General features: G+C 39.7%; 2 protein-coding genes across 2 annotated transcripts in view; both read left to right on the top strand.

Moving 5' to 3' along the window:
• The window catches only part of LOC106914588 (microtubule-associated serine/threonine-protein kinase 1-like), a 30,567-nt gene extending 17,440 nt beyond the window's left edge, over positions 1-13,127 (top strand). Inside the window, exons 13-24 of the mRNA XM_088005188.1 lie at positions 2,716-2,881; positions 2,968-3,069; positions 3,895-4,017; positions 4,148-4,257; positions 7,063-7,226; positions 7,809-8,053; positions 8,180-8,437; positions 8,516-8,748; positions 9,166-9,288; positions 9,429-9,565; positions 10,165-10,352; positions 10,477-13,127. Coding sequence (XP_087861314.1) covers positions 2,716-2,881; positions 2,968-3,069; positions 3,895-4,017; positions 4,148-4,257; positions 7,063-7,226; positions 7,809-8,053; positions 8,180-8,437; positions 8,516-8,748; positions 9,166-9,288; positions 9,429-9,565; positions 10,165-10,352; positions 10,477-12,086 — 3,459 coding nt within the window. The 3' untranslated portion in view covers positions 12,087-13,127. The remainder of the gene's footprint in view (positions 1-2,715; positions 2,882-2,967; positions 3,070-3,894; positions 4,018-4,147; positions 4,258-7,062; positions 7,227-7,808; positions 8,054-8,179; positions 8,438-8,515; positions 8,749-9,165; positions 9,289-9,428; positions 9,566-10,164; positions 10,353-10,476) is intronic.
• A 3,949-nt stretch (positions 13,128-17,076) lies between these two features.
• On the top strand, positions 17,077-23,277 carry atg4da (autophagy related 4D, cysteine peptidase a). The gene is made up of 11 exons (XM_014981494.2): positions 17,077-17,396; positions 18,516-18,783; positions 18,881-18,964; positions 19,216-19,389; positions 20,123-20,474; positions 20,576-20,640; positions 20,743-20,894; positions 20,986-21,064; positions 21,213-21,289; positions 21,420-21,539; positions 22,209-23,277. The coding sequence occupies exons 2-11, from the start codon at positions 18,567-18,569 to the stop codon at positions 22,386-22,388; spliced, it is 1,500 nt and encodes a 499-aa protein (XP_014836980.1). The 5' UTR covers positions 17,077-17,396; positions 18,516-18,566; the 3' UTR covers positions 22,389-23,277.
• The last annotated feature ends 60 nt before the right edge of the window (positions 23,278-23,337 follow it).

Raw genomic sequence — 23,337 nt, 5'->3', positions numbered from 1 at the left:
CTGTCTCATGTTTACTGTGTTTTTTTTTGTTTTTTTGTTTTTTTGCCTGTATCCTTCAGATTGTGCAAAAGATGAGATGTCCAGATGTTGCTTAGCAATTTAAAACATATTTTATCCCTTCCAGTCATTCATGCAAACTTGCCAAGTCATCCTCCTAAAAGCAGTAAGCTCTTAAAACCTGCTACACAATGCCTCCTGTCGAGTTGCCGATACTGAATCATTTATGCTCTCCAGTTCCGTCACAAATCAATTTTGCAATCAAATTTATTTAGTCTGTAAATTAAACTGTAATCAGTTATTCAGGCTGCATGGATTCTACAGGCGCCTGTTAGTCTGCCAGTAATCATCTCATATTTGTGGCTAGCACAGACCACTAATTTGCTTTTTAAGTTTTTAATGGAGTCCCTTATTGAAGGGAAATGCCTCATTCAGTCGGCAGCAATGCTTGTCTTTATAAGACGGTGGGCACAAGTAGAAGCACTTACACCCTCACACAAGAGCATGCATTTATTACTCGGCAACAGATAGTCTAAAATTGCACATTGATGAATAGCGTATGCTAAGTATGGCTTCAGAGTGTAACCATGAACATTTAAACACATCACAAGTGACTCGCTGAATGTCAGAGGACACCATGGCACCATTTTAATCCAATAAAGTGTCCTTATTTTCATAACATTGTCATCAGGTCCCAAAAAAAAAAAAAAACTCCTCAATATATTTCAGTAGACGAGTCTTTTCCGGCTAGTCAGACACTGTTGTGGTCATGTATGGTTTTTCCACACGCTGACGCCTCAGTTTACTAAATGAGTAAATTGTTAAATCGCTAGTATGTCTTGTTTATTCAGACTTCAATTATCAAATCCAATAAACAACAACCCACAAGAGTCAATAGCAGAATGAGCTGTTTGGCATTGGCAGAGTGGTTTTGCCAAGCTTTTCCTGTGAACAACCCACACACTCAGCTCAGTTGCTAAACGCACCAGTGCATTCTCCTTACTAATGTGGCACCATTTAAAGGGAAACAAACAGACTTTCCAACGATATGTTATTGCCCAGAAGTATTGGTACAAAAAAGAAACAATAAACTAAACACAAATTTCCTTAGTTTTCATGCTAAGTTTACATGGATAATACAAGTGTTTTTGGTGGAAAAAAATAAGAAACTGCTGTTCCCAGAGGTAACATTAGTTATCTCCCATGGCCAGATTCTGCTTTTGTCTGCAGAACAGAGATGCATCTTTATTAAAAGCTGCTGGAATTGATTAAAATCCCGTTTACATAAAAAAAAGAAAAAAGAAAACAACAGGAAAACATTTTTATTTGTAAGCAAGCTCCAAACTTTTTAGATATAAATTAGGATTTTTTTTTTTTTGGTCATTTTTCCCTCCAGTGTCTGTTTTGAATGTTGCATTATTTTTTCCAGCTTCAGCTAAAATTGTGGACCACTAGAGATGTTTTTTTTTAACCCTGCCATTTGTGTAACAAGGTGTCCCTGGGTTAGATGCTGAACTATTATTCATGTTTCAGAATAATAATTCGCACTCCTGACATTGGAACATCTCTTTTGAAATGCAATGATTCATTTTTATCTGTTTGACTCCCCTTGACGAAGAAAACATTTCAAAGGTTTTATTGATCTTAATGGCATGGGAATAAAGGTATTTTAACAAGTTTCAAAAAGAGAGAACATCTGAGTTCTTTTGACATTAAGGTTTATGTCTATTCCAAAAAAATACATAAAACCATGTTTGCCTCCTTAAATATTTTTTCTTTATGCTTTATGTTTGTCAAAAAAATATGTGTCCCATCTTTTGTTGTATTGCCTTGGCTTTGGGATATGATGTGTTGCTTTTTTAGATCATTTAGCTGATATTATGATTTTTTTTTAAGGGATTCCTTGTCTTGCCAAAATAACACCCAAAAATATTGTTAGGACAGGAGTCACAGCTGAAATCGCGCTTTAACAAACTCTATGATTTCCTACTGGGCCCACTTTTGTCTCTTAATAAAAATAAATCATGACTAAGAAACTTCTTCTTGTGTTGACTCAGGTTCTCTTCGTCTGATATTCACATTTGTTTGATAATCTGAAACATTTAATTGTGACCGAAAAGCAAAAGAAGAAATCTGTTAGGTGTTAAGTTTTTTTTTTCCCACACTATAGAGCCTAATTTCAAAATCAGCACAGGATCCACCAAACCCTCCTACACAAAAAAATGTGTTTATTGGATAAATTACTTTCAGAGTGAGTCAGATGGAGTTTAATTCAGTTTAAAGTAACATTTGCTTACTGACTGATGCATCAACTTCTCAGGCACTTTTTCTATAAAGAAATGAATACAATTTATTTTGACTCTCACGTGATAAAAATAAATTGAATATATCCCAGCGTGTCATTAAGCCTTCATGTAGGAATTCCTCTTTTCAATTGGTTCTCAGTATTTATCTGTGTCATTGTGTTACTTTGTAGCCTGGAAACTGTTAATTGATGTCACACTGGTGTCTGGAAAGCTTCTCTAACAACAAAGCTCAGTGTTTCCCCACTGGCAGAGATTTCAGCAAACTTCCACAACCTTCACTTTGAGCTTGTTTGAAGTTTGGATGATCCAGCCTGGGCTTTAGAGCATTTCATGACATGCACAATAAGAGCTTACATTATTAAAAATCTTTCTATTACACTCTTGCTCCTTACACTCTCTCCATCACTTCCAGGTCTGTGGGACTCCTGAGTACATCGCTCCTGAGGTGATTCTCCGTCAAGGTTATGGGAAACCTGTGGATTGGTGGGCCATGGGCATCATCCTCTACGAGTTCTTGGTGGGATGTGTGCCTTTCTTTGGAGACACTCCTGAAGAGCTGTTTGGACAGGTCATCACTGGTGAGAAACCCAAATTCATTTGGTCTTCAAGTGCTTTATCAGGCTAACATTTTTAACCTTTGCTCTGTGTTTGCCGTCTGTTGTAGATGACATAGTTTGGCCAGATGGTGACGACGCTTTGCCTGCAGACGCTCAGGCCCTCATCTCTGCTCTGTTACAGACTAACCCTCTTTTAAGGCTGGGCACAGGTACAGCTTCATGCATTTACTGTGATATTGTGTCTGTCTGTATTTAGAGCCAAGTTACAAATTATATAGAATTAATTTTGTGTTGAATAACAATTATGAGCATTATGCATTTTTGATTTTTTTTTTTTTTTTTTTTTTAGAACACATAAAACCTAAATCTCTTAGTCTGTACAAATGTAACTTAAACTTAGCAAATGAAAAGCTGTTTGTAGGTGAAGCAGATGCCATTCATGGCCAATGGTTGTACACTTTTTCAAGAAAAAAAGTATTTTTTTAAAGAGTATGGGAAAGTATTTAATTTCATTTAAGCATTTTCAAAAATCTGGGTAAGTTTAAAAGGAAAACTTAGTATAAATAAATGTTTAAATATACAGACATTATTCTGCATACTGATAGGAAATCAGTATACAAAAATTGAAGATTAAACTTCATTGGTTTATACGGTACGGCAATGCTTACAGCTGCCTTTGAGATAGCCTCAGCCCTCAGCTTGTACTGCACAAATGTTTAATTTCAATAAATCAAACTTTTTTTTAGTTAGATTATTTTATTTATTGTTGTTGCAACAAGTACTCCTATTAAAGTAAGACTGTTTTTAATTGGGATTACTGCCTGAGAACCCTGTAATTGCCAAATAGGTAATCACTTTAAATTAATCCCTTACAATGTCTAACTGCTATTATGTTTTTAAATTATCAGTAAACCAGATAACATAGGATAAACTACAAATAAGAATGAACAAATCTAAATATTTTTGTCAGATTTTTGCCTATTACATTAGATTACTAGAAGACAGTCATTTGTTGCCTCTGTTTCGGCCTCCAGGTGGAGCATTTGAGGTGAAGCAGCACGCTTTTTTCTCTGCGCTGGACTGGAACAGTTTGTTGAGACAGAAAGCAGAATTTGTCCCCCACCTGGAGTCTGAGGAAGACACCAGCTACTTTGATAGTATGTGCACTTTGTGTCTCTGGATTAAAAACCCTAAAAACATGAGTAACTGCATTAGGGACAGGTTTAGGTTATGATCTGACACCATTAAAGTCACAGCTCCCTTGTCTCTCATTTTCCTGTTTTCCAGCCCGTTCAGATCGTTACCACCACATCAACACGTACGATGAGGATGACACCAATGACGATGAGCCTGTGGAGATCAGACAGTTCTCCTCTTGTTCTCCTCGCTTCAGTAAGGTACACCTCTTCCTTTTTCTTACCCTTTGTTGTGTTTCCATCTATGCTTTTTTTCTTCCCCTCTCTGTGTCAACACATCATACCTTCTTTGCACTTGAGATTACATGACAGGGGTTGATGAGGAAGGGGGGAAAAGTGGGTCAGACTGCACCAAGAGGCTCCACAAGGCTGAGCCTGGTTTCATACCTGGTGTTAATAAGGTCTGTGTGGACACTATGTATGCTGCTTTCACCGGTCTCCAATTTCTACTGAAGGTCCAAAAGATTTATGCACCTTTTCAATATATTTTCAAAGTGTCTGTGCTCCTTTTTACATTTTGTCATGTTACAACCCACAAACTGTAGTGAATTTTAGAAATTTTTGTGATAAACTAATAAAAAACAGTGTATAAATGTAAACCCTCCCGTAATTTTAGTGCAGTGCTAAGGAGGAGTGCGGCAAATGTCACGATCAGACAGAGGGGAACTGTGGGAGGTTGTCCCGTTAGACTGTCAGTTCCCAAAACCAAAAAGAAGAAAAAAACTCAGAAATCTTGTGCTGGTTCACCGTAAGTGTCCAGCCCAATGCAGATCAAAACATAAAATGGAATTAATATTGATCATGACATAATCAAGACCAAGGAACTCTGTAGACAGATAAAGTTGTGAAGAAAGTTAAAGCAAAGTTAGATCAGAAGATTTGAATATCTCATGAACTTTTCAGTTTATTCTCTGAAACAGGAAAGAATGCAACACAACTGTAAACAAACCAAAACACTTAAACTTGGTAGGTTTGCAGCTGTTTACAGATAATGGGCTGAATGTTTCCTAACAAACCTGTGAGGCCTTCGTTCCACACAGATGGGCTCTATTTACTTATTTGGCATCTCGTGAAGGAAATTGGTTACACTGGATTTTATTTACAAATAAATGCTCACCATTTTTTCATTGCAAAGAATGTTAGAGACCAGGAATGCTTTTGCTTCCTTTACAGCTATACTCTACTTTGTGGTAGTCTGTCACATAAAGCCCAGAGAAAATACATTGGAGTCTGTGGCTAAAACACAACAAAAAGGGAACAAATGTATTTATAACGTACTGTATGTGACTGTTAACATTGTTGTTTTTCCTTCTGAGAAGACAGCTGGGTCTTCAGCCATTGCTTGTTTCCATGGTGCACTCCTGCAGCTCGTCCCATTGTCCTCCCCCACAGACTGTTACTCTGCACATAATGAGAGCCTTACAAGCCATGACAAACAAAAAATGTGACCAAGATTAAACCCCAAGTTAAAATTGGTACTCTAATTATTTGCCACAGTTACATAGTGTAATCAGCTTTACAACATGGTGTGAAAGAAAACAGAACCACTGCTTGATGTATTCCACATAAACCTCTAATTACTAATCGTGGCCTAGCAGATGACAGGGGCAGTGAAACTCTTGGCAGAAATTTAGGCACTTGGCTTCATGCTGCTTGTAGCTAAAGGGTATGTCTGTTCATCAGTTGCTTAAAATATTTGAGTCACATTCTGTTTGTTTTTTCTTTACCAAAGTTTTCTAAACGACCTCAAAAGTCTGGGCAAAAACGGTCTCACTGTGTTTATTGAAGGATCAAGATGCAGTTTGGCTGGTGGGAACAAGCAGTTATTCAAATCCTAAGAAAAAAGCACAATGCAGAACTGATTTCAATAACCTAACTGAGGAGAATGAAAATATACAGATTTTGTATTATTTACCTTAATACATAAAGAAGGGGTAATCAACTGGGAAGCAGGGAGCAACTACTGGAAGCAAAGCAATTAGGAAGACAGAGACAAGGATAGACCTTGAAAAGACTTGTCAGTTTACAGCTTCTCAAAAGTATTCATTCCCCCGCAGATTGTGTCACACTGCAACCACAAACTACAATGTTTTTCATTGATCATAACTGATAGGCTACTACAAAGTAGTGCCTAATTTTGGAGTGGAGGGGAATGAAATGGGAATGAAAAGTCAAAACATTTCTCTGCCCAATTTACCTCATTTAGAGGTAAATCTGCTTTCCAGGAACTGCCAAGCACGTCCACACACCATTGTGTTGCCAGAGTTATATCTGCATTCAGAATGATGTACAATGTTAGTTTTCGGCCAAACAAAGCTGTCTGCATATGAGCCAAAAATTTAAAACAAAAAAATTGACTTGCTCATCTTCTTTCGCATATTTACTGTCTGCTGCACGGCTTGTAACAAACTGCAAACAATGCTTGTTTATGGATAACAGGGTGGATTATTTACGGTTTTATCAGGATTGTCTGGATTTATTTCTTGGTCTCAGAATGAACCCTCAGAACACATGCATTTTTATTTGTTCGGCTACGCATCACTTTGTGTTTGGCTTTTATATACAATCCTGATGCAACAAATCACCATTTGTGGTTGTAAAATGGCAAAGTGGGATACGGTTCATGGGATCTGAATATTTTTGTAAGGCACTGTTATTGCTTTGTTCAAGGTTAAACGTCATGAAGATGGAAAATAGTTTTCTTAGATATCTTGAATTGTCAAACACAAATGTGGTAAAAATCCTCCTCTGTTGAGAACTCTTTCTAATTAAAAGTGAATATTCTCCCTCTGTAATAAAACCTTCCACCATTATTCGTAATGCAACACAAGTGCTGACAGTTCTGTTTAACATGCAGGCGTATGTCTCTGCGACATTTATGTAGCCTGACAGCTAACGTAATCACTACACAGAAACACTGTATGGATCTTTGTTCCAACTCAGCAGTTACATTATTAACTTAAGACTCCCAACCTAAGGACTTACGAGTCATTTGTCTTTCCACAGGTGTACAGCAGCATGGAGCATCTTTCCCAGCTGGAGCAGAAAGCTACAACCTCTGTGTCCCGTCGAGAACACAGGAGCCCACGAGAGGACAAGGTGGCAAAAAGAGAGAGCCTGGGCAGCTTCGGCATGAGGGAGAAGAGCTGGAGGACTGGATCTCCTGAGATGTGAGTTGCTATCAGCTTCCTGTGAGGGTTTTTTTTATTGTAAATATATCTCAATACTTCAAGAAAACACTTTACTCTTCGTACATCAAAAATTTTGTTGCTGACTTCCACTTCTGAAAAGCTCTTATCTGCAGATATCTATTTTTGCCAATTCCCATTTACCTTTAATAATCCTTAATAGCTTGAACAGACTTTCTGCTTGCTTCATAAACTCAAAATGCAATTGTCTTATCATTAAAATGTTCATTGTAAAGTAAAAAAAAAAAAAAAAAGATTTTTCTCAGATTACCTAGCTACCTGTTTCTGCATCCCTGGGAATCTATAAATACAGTAAAAGAAGGAGCAAGGTCAGCCCATGTGTGAAAGAGAAGTTGGTGTTATGCAGATCTACAATTAAACAGGGCTTCACTGTCCTCACTTCCCTTTTCTCTCTACCCTTCCTCCTGTCCACCTGCTGTTGAACAAAGACCTGTAGTTCCACAAAAAAAAACTTTAAAACTTCCTTTAATGCATATTGTTTTTATGCTAAAACAAGTATATCTATACTAATTGTTTTGCCTCACCACCCTTGTGGTTGTGCAGGAAGCGGCTGTCTTGTTCTGAGTCTCTGTACATGGAAGGAGATGCGAGCCCTCCTCTTGGCGCCCGGCGACGCTTCTCAGCTTTGATGGACACCCATCGCTTTGCCTCACCCTTCGAAGGAGAGTCCGACTCCCTGACCCGTCAGAATCTCATGAAGTTCCGAGGAACGTCGCTGGATGGCACCACTGTCCCTTCGCCAAGCCTCCTGGAACACAGGCCCATTGTGAGGGATATAAATGGAGCAGGTTTGTTGGCAAAGCTTAGAAAGCACAAAGTCTGTAATGCCTGATTTGATACGGAGAAATGAACCATTATTTCTAATTTCAGCCGCAATCGTCCTGCAGTGTTCAAACCATTTGGATTTCTTGCAGACAAATCATCTAGACTTGGAGAGAGCGCCAGCGTAAGCTCAGCCATCGTGACATTATCCCCCGGTCCTGCCGCACCCAGCCGGGATGTGATCACTCCTCTGTATGACCCTCTGGGGCCCAGAGCCGCAAATGACCTGGTCCTCCGCCGGGCACGCCACCACCATTTATCTGGCGATGGAGAGAAACGGAACTCCAGACAAGCAAACAAGGTTATCAAGTCAGCGTCTGCCACAGCTCTGTCTGTTATCATCCCATCAGGTGAGAGGCTGAAGCGCTGCTACTCTCTGAAACGTCTGAAGTCTATTTCCTCTGACCTTACCTCCTCCTTGCCTGCAGTGGAGCAACACGGTGGCTTCTCTCCGCTGGCCAGCCCCATGTCGCCTCACTCTTTCTCCTCCAACCCCTCGTCACGTGACTCCTCACCCAGCAGAGACTTCTTTCCTGCAGTCAGTGTTCTGCGCTCCCCGATCACAATCCATCGCTCTGGAAAGAAATACGGCTTTACCCTAAGGGCTATCAGGGTCTACATTGGAGACAGTGACATCTACAGTGTCCATCACATGGTTTGGGTAAGAAAAATGTGGAAATGGCGTGAGTCATAGTTTTGTGGCATTTACTCTGCTGGAGTTAAACATTTACTAGCTTAAACTACTTTATTACTTTGACCGTTGAAGGTGATAATGGAAATTAATGGTCTCTTACAACAGATTGATAGCTGAAAAAATTAAATAAAAGTTGAACACAGAGGAAAACTAGTCTATCTTTTAACCTGCATCTTTATATATCAGGCATATTGTTAAAGTAGTGTACCCAGGGGTTCCAATTAGTGTGTTCCCACAATGACATGGATATACATCACCTTAACATAAACCATCTGGATCACTTTCAAATGTTGCAAAAGTGTTACAAAGCTTTGTTTTTCCCAATTTAAATCATGACTGGAGCTACTTTGTTTTCCTGAATGCGATTTTTTTGTGCATCGGCAGCATGTTGAAGATGGAGGCCCCGCTCAGGAAGCCGGTCTTTGTGCAGGTGACCTAATAACTCATGTCAATGGTGAGCCGGTCCACGGTTTGGTCCACACCGAAGTGGTAGAGCTCATCCTCAAGGTTGGCGTCAGTTACATTTTATCTTATCTATACGCTATGCTGGCGACTTTTAAGCGACAAAGCATTGGCTCCTTTTAAACATGTCAACATTGAATCACTGAAAGCTTTCTCAGCAGAACTCATTTAATTGCTCTGTGCAGAGTGGGAACAAGGTGACTGTGACAACCACGCCTTTTGAGAACACCTCCATTAAAGTGGGCCCTGCCCGCAAAGCCAGCTACAAGTGTAAGATGGCTCGACGAAACAAGAGGACGGCTGGGAAGGAAAGCCAGGACAGGTAGGAGCTACAGATGTCCTGCAGCTCACATTTAAAACTCAATACTTTAAATAAGCTACTAATTCCTTTACTGCTGAACAGAGGAGCAATGAAGGAATGGTGAGCTGCTTCACCATGAAGGTTTTGGTGTCATATTCCAGCTTTGTTTCGATAGAGTACTTTGTCAATACATGCCTTTCTTCAAAATTGTGGGTAGCTTTACAGTCAACATTTTCAGCAGTTTGCTATGAGTTAGTTTTACCATTGAATTCCTTTAACTAAAACTTGCCAGATGCTTAACAACATTTGTAATATACAATCCTGCTTCTTTAAGTCTTGTCTCTTTACTACGTGAGTTAAAAGTAGATCAAATTCAGTTTTTCTGCATTTTTAGTGTGTGGGGTGTTGATGACCTACTTCCTTTATTTAGTTAACCAGGGTTTATCTTGTCTGAGTTTTCCTCTTCACATTAGCTCTGTAAGGAAATGGCCCTTTATAGAATCTCAAACGACCTGGTTTGAAACATCAGGAGTCGTTTCCGTGCCAGTTAGTATGAGTATGTGTTAATTTAAGATCAACCCATTCATTTTGTGCACTTCAATTCTCTGTCAATCCTGCAGCAAGAAGCGCAACTCCTTGTTCCGTAAGATCACAAAGCAGTCCAATCTCCTCCACACCAGCCGCAGCCTGTCCTCTCTGAATCGCTCGTTATCCTCCAGTGAAAGTCTTCCTGGCTCCCCAACTCACAGCCTCTCTGCCCGGTCCCCAACTCAGGTCCACCGCTCAACCCCGGAGCCCTCCTACCTCGGTATGTTGCCATGTTTAGACAGTTATCCAGCAATTATCAGTGAGGTCGGCTTTCTTTGTGTAGCTGTTAACCTCTTCCTCTGGTGATTTCTTACGTCTCCCCATGTGTCCGCTGAACTCTTTAGGTGCTTCCTCCCAGAGCAGCTCTCCTGCCTCCAGCACTCCGAACTCACCCTCTCCCTCTCAGCACATGCGGCCCAGCTCCTTGCACGGCCTGTCCCCAAAACTTCACCGCCAGTATCGCTCTGCCCGTTGCAAGTCTGCTGGAAACATCCCGCTGTCCCCTCTGGCACACACACCCTCCCCGACTCAGTCTTCCCCTCCTGCGATGCCAGGCCACACAATAGGGAGTTCCAACACAACACAGTCGTTTCCTGCAAAGCTCCACTCCTCGCCGCCGGTGGTCCGGCCCAGGCCAAAGAGCGCAGAGCCCCCCCGGTCACCTCTTCTCAAGCGGGTGCAATCAGCAGAGAAGCTCGGCTCTCCTCTGACCCAGTCCAGTTCTACCGGAGGGCTTGGAGGTCCGTTGAGGAAACACAGCCTGGAGGTGCAGCACTCTGAGTACCGCAAAGATGCCTTCCTCTGTGAGCTGGGGCTCCAGAGCCTGCTGGAGACAGAAGGAGAAAATCTGCCTCCTAATGCGCCTCCGCTGCCCGTGTCCTCCACCACCCCAGAGACTGGTGTGCTGAAGCCTGTGAGGAGACTCGGGAGACAGGAGTCGCCGCTCAGCAGGGAGACTCTGCTGGCCGGAAGGGAGAGGGAAGAGAGAGAGCGAGAAAGAGGAAGGGACAGGGAGAAAGACAGAGAGGTAAACCAGGCAGGTCTGCCAGCGTCACAGACATCTTTGGCAAGGAAATCTCATGCAAGCGATTTTAACATGAACGCCAAACAAAGTGAAGAAGCCAGCAGACTCGTAACCCCTGCCTCTCCTATTAAAACTGCAAGCACACCCCCAACGCAGGTAGAAGCTAGAAACAGCAAAGATCTCCAGCTCAAGCAACAAGGAGGAAAACCCGAGCCAAAGCAAGATGGGGAGAACAAAAATCAGTCCTGTCTGCCAACTGCTGCCTTCAACAAGAGCTCATCTACTCCAGATAAATCCGGCGGAATCAACACAGCCGCGACAGGAGCCTCTTTGAGCATAAATAAGACTTTTAAATCATCAGGAATGGGGAACGGTCAACGGAAGTCTGACGGCAACAATTCAAGAACTGCTGAGCTCGGCTCCAAAAGCCCCAAACTGGCAGCTCGGGTCCTGGCTCCCGTGGTTCCCTCGCACGGGCAGCCGCTCTCTCTGGGCAAAGTGCGGCAGGGCTTGGGCCCTGTTAATTGTTACAGGGGAACTCTCGACTGGGAGGACAAATGTCGCCTGGAGGTAGTGGAGGAGCATTCCCCCTCTCCCTCCCCCTCCCCAACAGCTGTCACCCCCTCCCTCTGTGGACCTTCGTTGTGTAAGTCGCGGCCCGTCTCCCCCGGAGATAAGACGAGCTTTGTCAGCCAGCTCACCACCGTGGCCAAAAACGTCCTCGGACCAATCAAGCTAGGCTCTACGGAGGGGTCTAGGAATAAAGAGCAGCAGAGCAAGGCATCCGAGGAGAAGCTGGGACCTGCCGCCGGGAGGTCCGACACTCCTGCAGGAGCGCGAACGCTTCTGGGCGCTGCGGTGGTGACTCAAAGTCCTGGCAGTTCTCTGCTTGAAAAGTCAGCACCACCTGGGAACCTGCCAAAAATGTGACCCCCTGGATCATTACATCAGACTTTAGTAAAAAATAGTAAAAATAATAACGTCTTTTTGTTTTGGAGGGACAAAAAAAAAAAAAAAAAAAAAAAACAGAAGACAGGCACTTAAAGATGTACATTCCAGTTTCATAGTATATAAAGTCTTATTTATTGATTAAATCCTTGAATAAATCTAATGTAAAAGCAGTAAGAAAAAAATAGCTGTAAAGGTACATTAACTGTTGGTTTTCTATGATGCATAATTTATTAAGACACATAGTCATGTTAAGTGAAACACTTTATCAGATATATATGTGTGAGTCAATGTGAATGCATGTTATATTCTATATATGTACTGTATGTGCATAATAGGTACAAGAGGGTCAAAAAGTGCTTTACTGATCAAAACATGCTGAATACTGTGAATACCAAATTCTGTAACTCTTTTTCAACTAGAGAATTCAGAATTTTTTTTTTACTGCTGTTCAAAATGGAAGAGTGAATAAGTCAAGTTGTAATATTTGCATTAAGCAGCACAGCATCGGTTTGGCTTCTCTATAAAAGCATCAACATGATTAGGCATGTTTACTCATCATGCAGCAGTTTACTTTCTCTGAGCGGTTAGACGAATCCACAGCAACCCTCTCTGTCAGTGGATGCTACATTAGGACCTGTCTAACTCTCAGTCTGTCAGAGGATTGTCTCCGAGTGTGTGTTTATCCTCCTCCTATGGTTCCTATCAACTCTTGAAGGCTGCAGAGGAGAAAAGGAGCGACTGAACTTGGGCTCAGTGCTTATCTCGTCCTTGCAGGAAGGCCACACCGGCCTTTCTTCTCCCTCCGCCTCCCAGTGCTGCAATGGGCAGGAGCACAAACACCCAAAAACATTTGCATTGCCACAGGAGACAGCTCTGTCAGCAGCTGATTTCGATACTTTTTAATCCATACTCCTTTTGTGGTCTGCAAAACAGGACACAAGTGTGCTTGGTAGAGTGATTTGGAAAGGTTCAAACACGTGTATGTGTGTGTTATGTTCATTAAAGTAACATGACAGAAAACAGCCTGGAAATTTGTAGTTAGGATCCAGGGATACTGACTTATCGCACTCACACTGCCCAGATTGATTTTACTGTAGGAGCATAAAACAGAGTAGAATATATATATATATATATATATATATATATATATATATATATATATATATATATATAATATATGTCATCAGCACATATATACTAAACTCAAGAGTTTTCAGCCAGTCAGTTACTGATGTAGCTTAAAATAATTTGCTGAAGAGCTCTGTGGCTAAAATAGAGGTTGTTCGTATAGACCTAAAAATATCTTGAATCAATTTAAAAATGTTCCTGTGTTAAAATCAAACGGGATATTTAATGTAACACGTTGATAAAGACTGTTACCTACGTCAAAGCTCAGATAATATTTCGCAGGACAAAATTTATCTGACAGTGACAGCAACCGTATTCATATCCATTGAACACATTTTGTTGTGTTAAAAGAACCTTATTGTATTTTTTTTCTTTGAATGGATGGAATGTGATAGACCAACACAAACTAAAAAATATTTAGACATTATAAAAAAATTACATGGTTTTTAACATATTTTAAATCAGTAAATTATGTTATTTATATCCATCTCCAATGAGTCTATAGTTTGCAGAGCTGCTTGTTGCTCCAATTACAGCTGCATGTCTTTTGGGGATATGTCTCACCCAGCTTTGCACATCTACAGTGTGTATTTTAGCTTCGTTTTAGTTTCATAATAACAAACTGACAAACTGGGTGGAGATCATTTGAAACAAAATTTTTCAGTGCAGCAACATATTTCAGTTGGGTTTTATGTCTGGACTTTGGCTAGACCATCCTATGAAATGAATACGCTTGGAACACTCAGCATCCAAGAGCAGAGAACGGCTGGAAGACACACCAGACAAGGTACCACCGGACAGCGGTGCGTGGCAAACCTGCAACAACTCCCAGGCCAAAGAGGCACAGGTAGAGATGTAGGAAACCAAACCCGTCAACACAGCTATTTGTTCACTAATGCTCTCTTTGACTCTTCAAGGCAGTTTGTTGCATCAGAATAGGAATGCACAGCACACTTTTTAGATTGTTACTGGTAAAAGTGTGAATGTGTCATTTTCCTTCCAACTCACAATTCTTTACGAGTTTGTGTTGGTCTGTCCCAATGGTCCCAATCCCAATATCATGTAGCTTATAAATCTAACATTGCAAAATGTGCATAACTTCAAAGGATATAACTACTTTTGCAATGCACTGTATTTTTTCAGTTTTTTTCCTTATATGTAAGCATCTTAACCTATTTTAAGCACATACCTATCCATTGTATGTAAATGTATGCAATTTGTCTTTGATTTATTTTGATTAACTTATGCAAAAATGCAACATAAAGTTAGCCAAGAGCAGCATATCAATTTGTCAGTAAGACAGTGTTTAAAAAGCTGAAATATATGTTTGAATTTGTACTTGAACTATAATTTTTTTAGGACTTGGTTGGAAACTGATTTTATTGAATTAGACTCTCTTACTGTCCAATTTGAGATTAAGTCTACAGAAAGCTACAGCAAAGTGAAAACCTGATTCCTCTTAAATGCAGTGGTATCACCTCTATTGTTCACATGAAAGCATACATTATGTAGTAGATGCTTTGGAGTCCAAGGGATTTTTTTACATTCATGTAGTTCTCTACTGCCCTCTACTGGTTCCTAGTGACGACTGTTTAACATGTTTAATATTCTAACAAACCTGAGATTGATGATTTATTGGGGGATGTTACAAACCATAGTGTTATAAATATGCATTCATGTTTCTGAACTATTACCTGAACACTTGGAACAAAAATTATTTTCCCTGGTGTTCTACTTGTGATTGTTAATTTTATATCTGGATTCCATTTTTGAATATATTGTATGCATAATTCTGACAGGAAAGACTACTTCTTATATCTTAATGTAACAATGAAAATGTCACAAATAATTAATGTGATAAAGAAATAATCTTTTTTTTTTCATATTTAGGCCTTAGCCCAATCAGTTGAGTCAAAAAATACCCTTTTTTTTTTAGTATTTTTTGATTGACGGCGAGAACATCATCCAAGCACTTTATTTGACAGAAGAATATCTTTGTTTTTGACGTTGCTTCAAAGTTACCAGATGCTAACAGATATAGATGGTAAAAATGATCACAGTAATCCAACTATAAACATTCCACTCCTCTCTGTTCACTCTGTGTATTCAGTTGTTCCACTGGGGTATTTTTGTTTGTGATAGATGCAGACACCTGAAGTGCAGTATGTGGAATAAAGTGAAGAAATTTGTTCTCAAACTTTACTCTCTTGTCGATTGCTCTTTTCTCATTTATGTTTTAGATTGAAAATACTTTATCAATCTTCTGATTAGCTAACTTCTGTTTATAGCATCAGCTGGCAATCATGACTTGTAAGACCATTTACAGGTACATCTCAGTCATTTAAATAGTATCATTTCAGTTGAAATCGAAAAGGGATAAATCATAAATTATTAAGATGTTTTCCGACATGTTGAGATTTTTGTTAAGTTGGTATTTCTGTTCATTTAGATTACTGTGGTTTACAGATAATAAAATTCAATTTCCCAGAATACTATATAAATAAGACTATATTTTTAAATGACTTTTTATATTATGTGTCATGCTGGGTCCTATGGTGAGGAAAGCTTCTTACTTGATAGTTGTTGAAAAGACAAATTAGTAACACATTCCACAGGAAGAGTAAGAAAGAATTGGTTATTGCTAAAAAGGCTGCTTTCTGCAGCATGCTTCATCCAAACATATATGGAGAGCTGAGTGGTTGAAAAAAGTTTGGTAGATTGGATTGTGAGTCAGTCTAATCAAGGTAAAATAACAAATACCTAAACAGTCTAGTGTCATAGTGTTTAACTGATCAGCCAACTGGCCTACAAGGAGAATGTGAAGACCACAGTGGTGCCTGTGGTCATCGGGGCCCTCGGGGCAGTCACCCCCAAACTGGAGCAGTGGCTCAAACAGATCCCAGGAACAACATCAGACATCTCAGTCCAGAAAGGTGCAGTTCTAGGCACAGCCAAGATACTGCGCAGAACCCTCAAGCTCCCAGGCCTCTGGTAGAGGACCTGAGCTCAGAGGATGAAAAGAGACCACCTGTGGAGGGTGAGAAGGGAATATATATATATATATATATATATATATATATTCCCTGGAATATATATATATATTCCCTGGAATATATATATATATATATATATATATATATATAGGAATATATAGGAATATATATATATATATATATATATATATATATATATATATATATATATATATATATATATATATATATATATATATATATATATATATATATATATATATATATATATATTCCCTGGAATATATATTCCAAAAAATATTACAAGAAAATTACACTTACACACACACACACACACACACACACATATATATATATATATATGTGTGTGTGTGTGTGTGTGTGTGTGTGTGTGTGTGTGTAAGTGTAATTTTCAGTTCAATTCACAATTATGTACGACTCTGCTTTTGACATTGCATAAAATGCCACTAAAATAGATTCAAATGTGTGGCTCAGACAAATGTGGATAAGTCCAAGGGGGTGTGAATAATTTCTAAAGGCACTGTACTGAGGGTCACTTCTGAGATAACCGTTAAAAGTTGTTTCGTGATATTCTTATCTTAAATAAACTAAAAACTAAATAAATAAACTTATTGAAATTACATTTTTATGGAGCATATTTTGCATTTGCACATAGCAGGAAATGTGTTCGTTAGATATTTTTATTTTTAGTTCCGGTCACAAAGTAAAACGTAGTCAATATCACCCAATGAAGGTTTGCCGTTTACTAATACGAGCTAAACGGCGAATCAGCGTTCTCGCAACGGTTATTTCAACCAATCACGTGGCAGCAGGAACGGATAACAGGAAGTAAATACAATGACAGCTAGAGGGAGACCCTAAAGCAGGAGCTGTACAGTGGGGCGGACAGTATTACTCTGGTTTAAACTAAACAAATTAACCTGGGTGCCTTAAGGAGAAACATCTTCTGCACTGACATCTGATGTAGTGTGTTGGGATATAATGGCGTTTGTTGTTGTGTGCTCATAAATGTTACCGAGCGAACGCCGGGTCTAGCGCTAAAGTTAGCTTATTTAGGCAGCTAGTTTTAGTGACGGGACCGAAGAAGGCAACGATATGAGTGAATGTGCGACCAGACACCGGCCTGCTTAACCAGGAACTGAGACAGGTAAGTAGGCCCTCAACTGAGGGAACTTTAACTCTACATAAAGCCTGGTGTTAGGTCCGTTTTGTTGGACCCAATGTCGTAAGACGTTACTACAGCTTAATTACTCAAAAGCTGTTGGACATAGTCACAAAAGCATGTTCTTGCTGTTATGACACATTATTTTTGGTGTAGACTGTAACCCCCCCCAAAAAAAAAACAAAAAAAAACAACAGATGGATGACAAATGACCGTGATCAGATGACTTTTCTGTAGCACTGAAAAAAAAGCCTGACATACCGGTTGTCAAATGGGAATCACATGACGTCTGTGCTTCTTTTTTATTTTCCAGCATTGTAACTGTGTGTTCCTTATTGAAACTACTACTCATCAGTTTCAGGGCGTGGTGAGAAAATCCTTCAGTGTTTAAGGCTTTAGGATGATTGTTAGTTTAATTTTATCAAGTTTACGGTCACTGTCTGGCTTTTTTTTTTGTGTGTTTTTTTTTTGTTGCTATTTTAGAATAGTGTTATTAAATGATGTGCAATTTCAATTATAGTAGTTAACTACTTGTATAAATTTCCCAAGGAAAGAGTCAAAAATATTTTGTCAGATCACTCACAGTGTCCAATGGCAAATTATAAGTGTGTTATTGAGACTTTCAGAAGATGTGTGTGTCGAAAATGTCAACAACAAGTCCTGGTTATAACATCAACTTAACATTGGCAACGCTCTGATACCTTATGCTCCCTGTAATCTCAATTAATGCTATTTCATTTATAAGAATTACATTAAAAAGATGTTGCTGTTTTCAAAAAGATTATACAGTTTTTGTCATGATCTGGCTTAATACTGTTAAACCACACAGGTTCATATTGAATTATTACCATATTTATATTAAACACTAAAAGAAAAAGAATCAAATATCAAGTTTGTTGCAAAACACCATTTGACACTACAAATAATTGAGCATTTTAGCTAGAGATTATGATTATAAAGTACGCTTAAAATCATGGCATGATTCAGCTTAAGATGTGAAATAGTTTTGAACCGTCTGTTAAAAAACAACAGACTTATTATTAAAGAGCCATACCAAGATAGGACAGTATATTAATTTAGTGTCCCTTATTTTTTTCAATTCAGTTCAACGTTGCAATGAGGAGCATCAGCATCCGTCTTTGAGGGCTCAGAGACATGAACTCGGTTTCCCCCAGCGCAGTGCAGTACGTAGGGGTAGTGATGCAGGATGAGCAGGTGGCGAGCCGGAGGCCGCCGTCCCTGGAGCGGCAGGGCAGCTTTGGATTCAGAGTGCCTCAAGCTTCAGATGCAAGCAGAGATGCAGCCAGAGAGCCTGATGAGATGGACAAAGTCAAGGCCAAACTGATGTCGGCATGGAACAATGTCAAATATGGTGTGTAATTACATCTATGCAGAGGCTTCAAAGCTGAAATCACGAGAATGAGTTTTCTGAGCCAGCACCCTTCACCTGTTTTCTCTGCAATTCGCAGGTTGGACTATTAAAACTAAAACCTCTTTCAACAAAATATCTCCTGTCACAATCCTGGGACACTCTTATCTACTCAACAATGAAGGTATTTGTTCCTTCTTTCCTGTGTGATAACTACATCCTCTGACTCAGATGTGCTTCTTTTTTTTTTGCTCAATAGATTGTGTAACTCTGGAAAGTGAAACTTGAAGAAGAACAGGAATTCTGTGATTTTTGTGATGTGGGAATGTGTTAACAAAGCTAATGAAAATACCGTTCCTTTACGAAGGTTGTAAAATCTACATTTTATTAGCTATTTTTACACCTTTTTTTTTCACTTTTCTCTTACGTTCTCAGATGAGGTGGAGCGGTTCCGTCGGGATTTTGTGTCCAGAATATGGCTGACCTACCGGAGGGAGTTTCCCCCGCTGGAAGGCTCTACCTGGACAACAGACTGTGGCTGGGGCTGCATGCTGCGCAGCGGACAGATGCTGCTGGCACAGGGGCTTGTGGTCCACCTGATGCCCAGAGGTTTGTGCACTTAAACTTTAGTAATCATTCGTGAAGTGTTTATCTCTTGACTTTTGACAATTTCCTGACAAACTCTTGCACTTGCACTCAGCCCTGCATCTGCATTTACAACTTACCAAAGTGTATGTAAATGAACCACACCACCAGCCAGTCGCAGACAGATATCTTTTTTATGCAATATTCCTCGCAAGTCATTGTTTGGTTGAAAAACAACCAATCACAACCAGCAAAAATAAATAAAAAAGGAACATACATCTCCACTATTCCTTTAGATGGTAGAAACTACAACATTGGAGGAGTTTCATTGGGAGTTTTATCAGATCTGTCTCAATCTTTTGATTTTTTTTTTTATATATTAATCTTCAAATGTGAGGTTGATGGAGAAGACACTATTTTTGAAGAATTTTTAGTCTTGTACTGCTTCAATCATACATGATCTTGTTTTTAATGTTGGCTTTATTGCATCCTGCTGACACATCATTCCTAGTTAAACTTTGCATTCACAACATAACTGCTCAGTTTTTGGGTTGATTGCATGTTGTGCTCATATCTTTGTAATATAATTACAGCCCTGAGAAAGTATATTTATAATAGCATATTTTCAACCGAATTAGTTTAAGCAATACGTTCTGTACCTTTTAGATTTAAAAACCAGTATTCTATTGATCAACCAGACTTTGCTACATTACTATTTTTAAGCTTTTTTTTTTTTTTTTTTTTTGGTAATTTGTAGATTGGACTTGGCCAGACGCTCAGCAGCTAACTGATGTGGACTTTGAGGTGTTCCGACCTCGTTCCCCAGTTCGGGCTGGAGGTGTCCCTATCCCTTCTTTCGGTTCTTTGCGAGGATCCGGCAGCCCAGAGAAAATCCCAGCTGGCAGTCAGGCGCCCAGATGCTGCCAGAGAAAGAGACCTCAATCTGCAAGGGACCGGCAGGCGGAGCCCATCCACTCCAAGCTAATCACCTGGTTTGGAGACCAGCCTCCAGCACCTTTTGGTGTTCACCAGCTGGTGGAAATAGGCAAAAGTTCAGGAAAGAAGGCTGGCGACTGGTACGGCCCATCGATAGTGGCGCATATTCTTCGGTAAGTGCTCTACTTTTGGATCAATGCTGTTTTTAATCGTTCTGAAGTCGTTTAGATGGTTTGAGATGCTGAGTGATTAAGTCTTTTCCCTCTGTTTGCAGGAAAGCCGTGGCCAAAACCTCTGTGGCACAAAGCCTAGCAGTATATGTTGCTCAGGATTGCACAGGTAAGAATTAGAGCTAAGTGTTAGCATTTTTTTTTCTTTTTCTGCTCACAGTGATGTATTTCTCCTCTTATTTTAATCCCATGATGTGATTTTGTATCCTAGTATACAAAGAGGATGTGGTGCATCTCTGCGATCTGTCACTAAGTCAGAGCCCTGCTGGTCCTTCCGACCAAGCCTGGAAGTCTGTCATCATACTGGTCCCTGTCCGGCTCGGAGGAGAGGCCCTTAACCCGTCTTACATTGAGTGTGTCAAGGTCTGCATTTTCTGATTAACCAACTTCTTGTTCAATCATGTCTTACTAAAATATCCTGCCTTATACTGAAAGCACTTTTGTTAAATTTCAGAATATCCTGAAGCTGGATTGTTGTATTGGAATAATTGGAGGGAAACCGAAGCACTCACTCTACTTCATTGGCTTCCAAGGTGAAAACCATCTGCTTCGTCTTGTTTGGTTTGAGTAATCAGAGAAATGAGAATAAATCCTACAAAGCTGAAATGCAGCAAATGTTTTTTTTTCTCTCTAAATAAAATAATTTAAGTCAGATTACATTTTTCTTTTTGTGTCATGCAGATGAGCAGCTTCTCTATCTGGACCCACACTTCTGTCAGCCGGTTGTCGATGTCGCTCAAGCAGACTTCTCACTGGAGGTCTGTTATCACGTCTGCACGTGTCAGTGCACCTCGCTCTCAATATCACAAGATTTATCTAACGTAGTGGAATTCAACAATCATGTTGACTTTTTCTTGTGTGACCCCGTCTCTGTGTATCACTCTGCAGTCGTTCCACTGCAGCTCCCCTAAAAAGATGCCCTTCAGCCGGATGGATCCCAGCTGCACCATCGGCTTCTATGCCAAGAACAAGAAGGACTTTGAATCTCTATGTGCTGCTGTCAGCATGGTGAGACTTTAAAACGCCCGGCTCAGTTTTTACTAACACCAAAAACCAGATACATACTCTTTTTTTTTTTTTAAACCCTTTTTAAATTCAGATGCATGAATTACCATGAAATACTTCATTAGCAAATGGTTTGAATTGACAAGTTGCAGCAGGGAGAATGTAAAAACCTTTGACTTTTGTCTTAAGATGCACATGAAAAATCCTTTTCTGTTTGAAAAAGAGTAGGAAGAAGTGAAGCCCTTATTTAATCCTACCACTTATCTCAGTTTTTTTTATAAAAACAAAAGAACAACCAATTTAATTTATGTTTGTTTTGTCTGGTATTTTAGTGCAGATATAGCAAAAAAAAAAAAAATTGGACTATTAGGTAGAGGTTTGGGTTTAGCATTTTTTTTTTATTATTGTTTAAAAAAACTTAATTGGCATTTCTTTCCACTTCACCTTTATGTACTTCTTATGTTTACTTTTTAAATTTTACAGGAACATGTCAGCGCCAGATTTACTAAATTAAGCATTAGTTTCACACTCATTACAGATGTAAACAAGCGTTTATAATGCGAATCTGCATATTTTTTGTATGTGACATTCTGCTCTCCAGAGCATATCCCTTTCTAATGTTGCTTTTTGTAGACTTTTTGGAGTTTATTTTCACCATTGTCATCTGTCCAGGCTCTGTCCTCATCCAAGGAGAAATACCCCATCTTCACCTTCGTTGAGGGGCTGGGGCAGGACTATGGACTTGAGGGTGACAGCAGCAACCACAGTGGGCCTTCCGCCCACATCTTGCCTCCAGACACACTGAGCAGGAGTGACAACAGAAGAAGCAGTGAGGAGTTTGTCTTCCTGTGAACCGCTGAGGAACATGACCTCCCACATTCCACCACTAGGTGGCAGAAGACTTATTCTGACTTGGTTCCAGTGGATACAGCTCCTTGTTTCAAAGATATTCCTACATGAATCGGTTGATTGATCTGCTTTCTTGACTGGAGGAAGTTGATTTTCAGATCTCTCTCTTGACTTCTTAACTGGAAAGGACTGATTATGTTTTCCCTTCATAAAGTAAAAAAAAAAAAAATCTAAAACTCCAATACTCAAGGTTACAGCTTCCCATTGTTATTCCTGGGTAATATATCACCTGCTGTACACATTTTTCTTTTCAAAAAAGTTTCATCCTCTTTCGAGTTTATTTATAAGACTTATGACTGTGTGTGTGTGTGTGTGTGTGTGTGTGTGTGAGAGAGTGAGTGCAAGATTTGTGTAAATTATTTGTCTTTAATTGTCCTGCTATATTTAGATGTGAGTGCTGTTGTGCCTCCCAGAGGTTTTGGACTCTTGCAAGAGTTTATTGAACATCTTCAGTGAAACTTTTGTATCTCTGAGAAAGCCACAGCCCAGAACCTTTCCTAATCATTTGCCATCAGGAATATAAAACTCTCCCATAAATCTGCTGTTACATTTCTATTGCTGCTAGAAATGGGTATTTATTTTTACTAAATGGCCAAGCCTTGACAAACATTTTTTTAAAACGTGATCTGGATACATTTTCAAAGTAAAACTCAAAGCAGCTCTGCTTAATCAACAAAGTCGAGGTTTTATTGTGCTAATGTGTCACATGACCATGCTGAGTTGAGTTTCTGGTCCCATGGCCTGTTCTTTAACATGACAGCACTTACTGGACATTGCACTACTACAGTTAGCTAGTTTGCTGTCCAGATTAAATACAAACACTGGAACACTATCCTCATTGTGTGACATCTTTTTGTATCATTTAAGATCTTTTGTTTTATCTTTACCTACT

This window comes from Poecilia mexicana, unplaced genomic scaffold (assembly GCF_051168715.1).
Source record: "Poecilia mexicana isolate PSO_F unplaced genomic scaffold, ASM5116871v1 scaffold_1, whole genome shotgun sequence".
NCBI classification, from domain to species: Eukaryota; Metazoa; Chordata; class Actinopteri; order Cyprinodontiformes; family Poeciliidae; genus Poecilia; species Poecilia mexicana.
This window is presented reverse-complemented; position numbering and strand designations above follow the sequence as displayed.